The 5,000-nt window shown below is 38.2% G+C and overlaps 1 protein-coding gene across 1 annotated transcript in view; it reads right to left on the bottom strand.

Annotated features, from left to right (window-relative positions):
- Positions 1-1,042: 1,042 nt before the first annotated feature.
- Positions 1,043-5,000, bottom strand: part of LOC137969377 (short transient receptor potential channel 7-like) — a 74,160-nt gene continuing 70,202 nt past the window's right edge. Inside the window, exons 16-17 of the mRNA XM_068815585.1 lie at positions 2,432-2,646; positions 1,043-2,226 (exon numbers count right to left, since the gene is read on the bottom strand). Of these exons, the coding sequence (XP_068671686.1) occupies positions 2,059-2,226; positions 2,432-2,646 (383 nt within the window). The 3' untranslated portion in view covers positions 1,043-2,058. The remainder of the gene's footprint in view (positions 2,227-2,431; positions 2,647-5,000) is intronic.

Genomic DNA, 5,000 nt, shown 5'->3' with positions numbered 1-5,000 from the left:
AGACCATTTGTGGGGTCATCCAGACGTGATGGCAGCAATGTCCCGTTTTGAGGTCGTTTACTTTTTAAAGCTTTGGTAATAAATTCATTTCAAAGATAACAACACACGCTCTTGAATGAAACTCACTCGTTTCTTCTTTAAAGGCGCTATGTCACTCAAAATGATATAATCCATGATTTGGGGTGCAGGGATGGCGCAGTAATGAGAGCACTCGATTTGATTTGCGTTAATTGTTAATTCCAGGTTACAGTGTCCCCAATTAGTGCAACAGCGCTAGAACGACAAGACACTTGGTAAGTTGCTTTGCTTTTCTTTTTTTCCCAAAATGCCCAAAAAATAGGATGCAACATTGCAAGAACCACTTGAAACTGTTGAATAACGTAAATGAAAGACTGCAAAGGAAAGAGAAGCATGGATGGACATAAATGTACAAGACTGAAACGGATTACATTTGGGTAATCTTGAAAAAAGTCGGTCCGACATTTTTCAAAATTATGACAAATCGCGTGGATAAAGGTCGTTTTTTTCCTCAGAATCACTTCGTTTGTGATGTAACGATAATTTTATCGGTAAAGAAATTCCACATTACCATTTTCGAGTTTTAAACTCGTGATTAACTAAACATTTTTCCGAAAAACCCTAGAAGAACGTGACATAGCCCCTTTAAGTAAAATAGTCTGCAAAAAAACTAACTGCAAATTGCCCTGACGGACGTTTTCCTGCATGTGATGCATGTCTAGATTTGCACTAAGCAAACGTTTATGCCACACACTAAGGAAGGACTGAACATGCTGGTTCCGCTTTATACTTTCTCTTCTTTTCAGTCTAATCTGATGACAGGTCAATTTTTTATTTTGGTTTACGTTTGCACCAGTTGGTATCGCAAACCCAGGAGTTATGGTGTAGCACTTTTATTTCGCGGGGTTTAATTTTTGCGGAATTTTGCGGATAGTACTTGATCCGTAAAAGTAAGTTCCAGCAGAAAAAAAAAAGGCAAAATTAAAAACCATAAAAATTTACTCCCGTTAATATAACCAAAAATGGCCTTTAATCCACATAGTGGGGTAAAAAAGATCGTTTATTTTGAAATTTGCATTGAGAAAAAGCAACAAACAAAACGAAAGCAGTCTACTATGCAGCTGCCTTTCATTGACCAAAACGAAGGCTTTGGCTACTTTGGTCACAGCGAACGTATCAACAAACTTGTGTATTATATTTACTTTTCACTATTTGTTTATCTATTTATTTTTTAAGCCATCCCATACTGCATTAACTTTAATAACAAGGGAATAACATGACTTTTTGAGTGACTATTGTTTATTTGGACCCGCGTAGTGTTATTTGCGGCCCTCGCACGAATAAACAATATTCCCGAAAAAAGCCATGTCATTATCATTATTATCAATAAACAAGGCCAAATGATATCAAGAATGCGAGTTTTAAAAATACAAGCTAAGTAAATAACGAATTCAAAGTCACTTCAAATCATCATGTAAGTGTTGATTGAACAAGCTATTAAAGAATCAACTCAGTCCAGTGAACTTATCGCACCATTTCTCGAATTTTTTGATCTCCCACGAAGTGACTCTCTTTGTATTTTCCTCCTGACCCTTTGCTTCTAATTTGTCCAAATCCTCTAGCCCCAAATCTGAGTTTGAACTGCTAATTTGTTCCATTACTTCAATTTTCGCTCGGCGACGATTCGACGACTGAAAAAACTGCAGTTCAAAACCGGAGTTTCGCAAATGAATGGTTTTCCCGCGTCAACACCAGGCTTACTCTAATTGGTTAAAATCCATCGGATGATGAAGCAAGAACCAATCAACTGTAGGACTGATAATGCATAAGCAGCCCGCTGAGCGTGTGTTTTGAAGAGGCCGATTTTCTATTTGGCCACGTATATTGATAATAATGCGCAATAACTTGACTTGAACTTGAACTTGACAAGCATCCTGGCGATTTACAAAGATATTAAAAATCTCCTTGTTTGTGTTTGTGTGTGTGTGTGTTTTTTTTTTTTTTTACTTTGATGGCGAGTTTGTCTTTCTCCGGCTTTCCTTATTCATTCTGTTTCTCGCCAGCCTTTGTCAGCACAGCGTCAAGTTTAGACATCGCCTCACGAAGCTGAGCTGTCACGTCATTAAGTTGCGATTTCATCTCGGTGAGTTCAGATTTGACTTCTTGCAGTTGCAGGTCTTGATAGTCGACATCATCTCTCGCGCGCATCTGGAAATACAAGATGAAATCCTAACTGAGAAAATAGTATACCTGGCAATTTAATCTCGCGTCAAGTTTAAAATGACGTACAGCAAATACTGCATTAGGGATTCCTTTGAACAGCGCAGGCTTTGCAAACTGTTCTGCTAAGTCGTTTTGTTTTCAGGTTTGCTTTTTTTATTTGTTTGTTTGTTTTTTTTTAAATCTTTTTCACCTTTGCTAACGCACTGTTTTCGCCGCAAAACCCAATGAACGGGTACAAAGGGTCGTCAGGTTTGGATTTTATGAATCTATGGCCCCCTTCACGTTCTATCCTGGTGTCATTAACAGTAAATCTAACAGGAACATGAAATTTCCCATCTCTCTCTTCCTCGTGCTCAAACATGACGGTACATCGAATGACGTCACCTCGATGGATTTTGAAAAAATCTGTAAGAGACAAAACAGTCAGTTACAATTTTGCAAGTAAAAAAGAAATCAATTTAAAATATGTTATACGATTCTCTCAAAATATAGTAACTGTACGCATACTATACCCTTTGTTTCAGCAGTGTAAAATCAGAAAGATATGTAGGTTCAAGTGAGGCCTACATCTACTGTAACACTCTCTTCTCTGTTAAAATTCCGAGCTTTCCCGGAATCATCCGAAATAACAAAAATATTCAGCATTGAGTTTTTCACATATTTTTATTTTATACATCATTCCGTATATAAGCTCAATGATGAAATATTTTAACTTATCCCTGATAATGCGTGGTTCGGCGAAACTTCGGAATTTTAACAGAAGAAACATTACAGTTACAGGCCTCACATGAACCTACACAATGTTACAAAATCCTACTGAAAGACAGCATCCAAAGAATAAAATCCGAAAGATTTATTGATCTTTTTGTGGGCTAGGACTCGTTGGCTTACTACCATCTCATATCCAACGAGTGCTTAGGGAATAAGGCTTTACATAAAAGCGTGATCATTTTTTAAAAAGAACTCCGTTGCAAAGCAAGCGGAAAAGAGTGAATAATGCTACCTTAAAAGAAAAACAGGTTTCTTAGGTAATTTTGATTTACAGTTGATTGAGAAGGGATGAGGTTCTAACTCATAGTTACTAAACTGTTATGTAATTTTGATCATCGCAGTGAGCTTAAGTAGTTGTGAAGTCTGAGAAAAACGTCCAGGCATGAAGGGGATTCAAACTGCGCATGACCGTGCCGACTGCTCTACCAACTGATCTATCAAGTCATCTGGGAGCTGTTCAGTTACGTGTTTGTATCATATCTCGTAAAAGGGAAGTGTGCAGAGCAGTGTGCCGCGCAATCCCAAGGTAATGCGCAGCTTGAATCCCGTTCAAGGCTGGACTTTTTCTTCAGGCTTCATTGCACCTGCTTAAGTTGCTCAAGTTGCTCACTTCACTGCATGCGATGATCAAAACATTCCTTATCCGAAGTACGATATATGGTATTTCTTATATTCTCCTTTCTCCCTCTCTCCCCTTCAGTTTCTAAAATGTCGAAGTTGGTCAGTAGGGATGGACGGACAAAAATTTGGTTTTAACTGTCTTGATGTAGTAAATATCACAGTGCATGGATGAGCCCCTCGATCTGACGAAGGGCTGCTGCTTGAAATACTAATGATGCTTTTTTTTTTTAATTTTAAATTAATGAGTAAATAAATTAATGCATTTACTATTCAAATGCAGTCAGCAGAGTACAAATAACACCCAAAACAAGTATAAATATCTTACGGTATTTGTACGCCAGAAGATCAGTTTGACCGGTTTTTTGCAAACGTATTAGTCTTACAAAAGCGGTAAACATGGCTGAAAATGCTAATTTTTGCCCCAAAGAAAACAATGAAATCCTTGCCAAATTTTGATATTTTTGTCAAAAACGAGTTCCTAAAGACAAGCGATAACCTACACGACAATTAACTTTCCTTATTTATTTAAGAAACCCGAAACGAAAGTAAGACAAAAAGAGAAAAACTGGCCTCAATGTATTGAAACATAGGCAGCCCAAGGCAGCCCAAGCTCTCGCAAACAAAATGGCGTCAAATGTAATATAAGGGTTTGTAAGGGAGTTACGATGATATTCATGGAAATACAAATGGCTTACCTTATTCCATGCGTGTCTTTTCTCGTCCCTGGTGTCGTTATGTTACCTGTTTGTAGCGATTTGAGTTCCAAGTCTCCCAAAGTAAAGAGAAAGAACAAGGCGAAACAGTCTAGTTGGGAGAGCCTACTGAACGAAGCCAAAATGTCCTTAAGGTTCACATTTCTACCGTAGAATTCAAGGGCAGAGGTTTTTCTTTCCTTTCAATTCGCTCGCTATCCACGCGCAATCGAAGCCCTGTCAGCGACATCAGGCGGCTGTTGGTGTTCCGCCTTGTTCAGTTTTCTCTTTAGGCGAGACTTGGAACTCAAATCGCTACATATAGGTAACATAACAATACCAGGGACAAGAAAACACACCCGTGGAACAAGGTAAGCCATTTGTATTGAGAATTTCATCCTATATAATTACCTCCAAGAATATCATCGGAACTCCCATACACACCCTTATATTACATTTGACGCCACGTTGTTTGTGCTCTCTAGACAAGAGAGCTTGGGCTACCTATGATAACTTGCTTCCTTGCGTGACAAACAATCTTACGTGACTATTCAGCGAGTGACCGAAAACTTGTCAAACCTGAAAAATACGAGCAATGAGCAAAATGTCCGCGAGTATTATATGTTTAAACCATCGGATAAGGGATTTATTATTTCACTACAAAAAGGGTGTTAG

The sequence above is a fragment of the Montipora foliosa genome, chromosome 9 (genome assembly GCF_036669935.1).
Source record: "Montipora foliosa isolate CH-2021 chromosome 9, ASM3666993v2, whole genome shotgun sequence".
NCBI classification, from domain to species: Eukaryota; Metazoa; Cnidaria; class Anthozoa; order Scleractinia; family Acroporidae; genus Montipora; species Montipora foliosa.
Note: the sequence above shows the minus strand (reverse complement) of the source record. Positions and strands in the feature narration are given on the sequence as shown.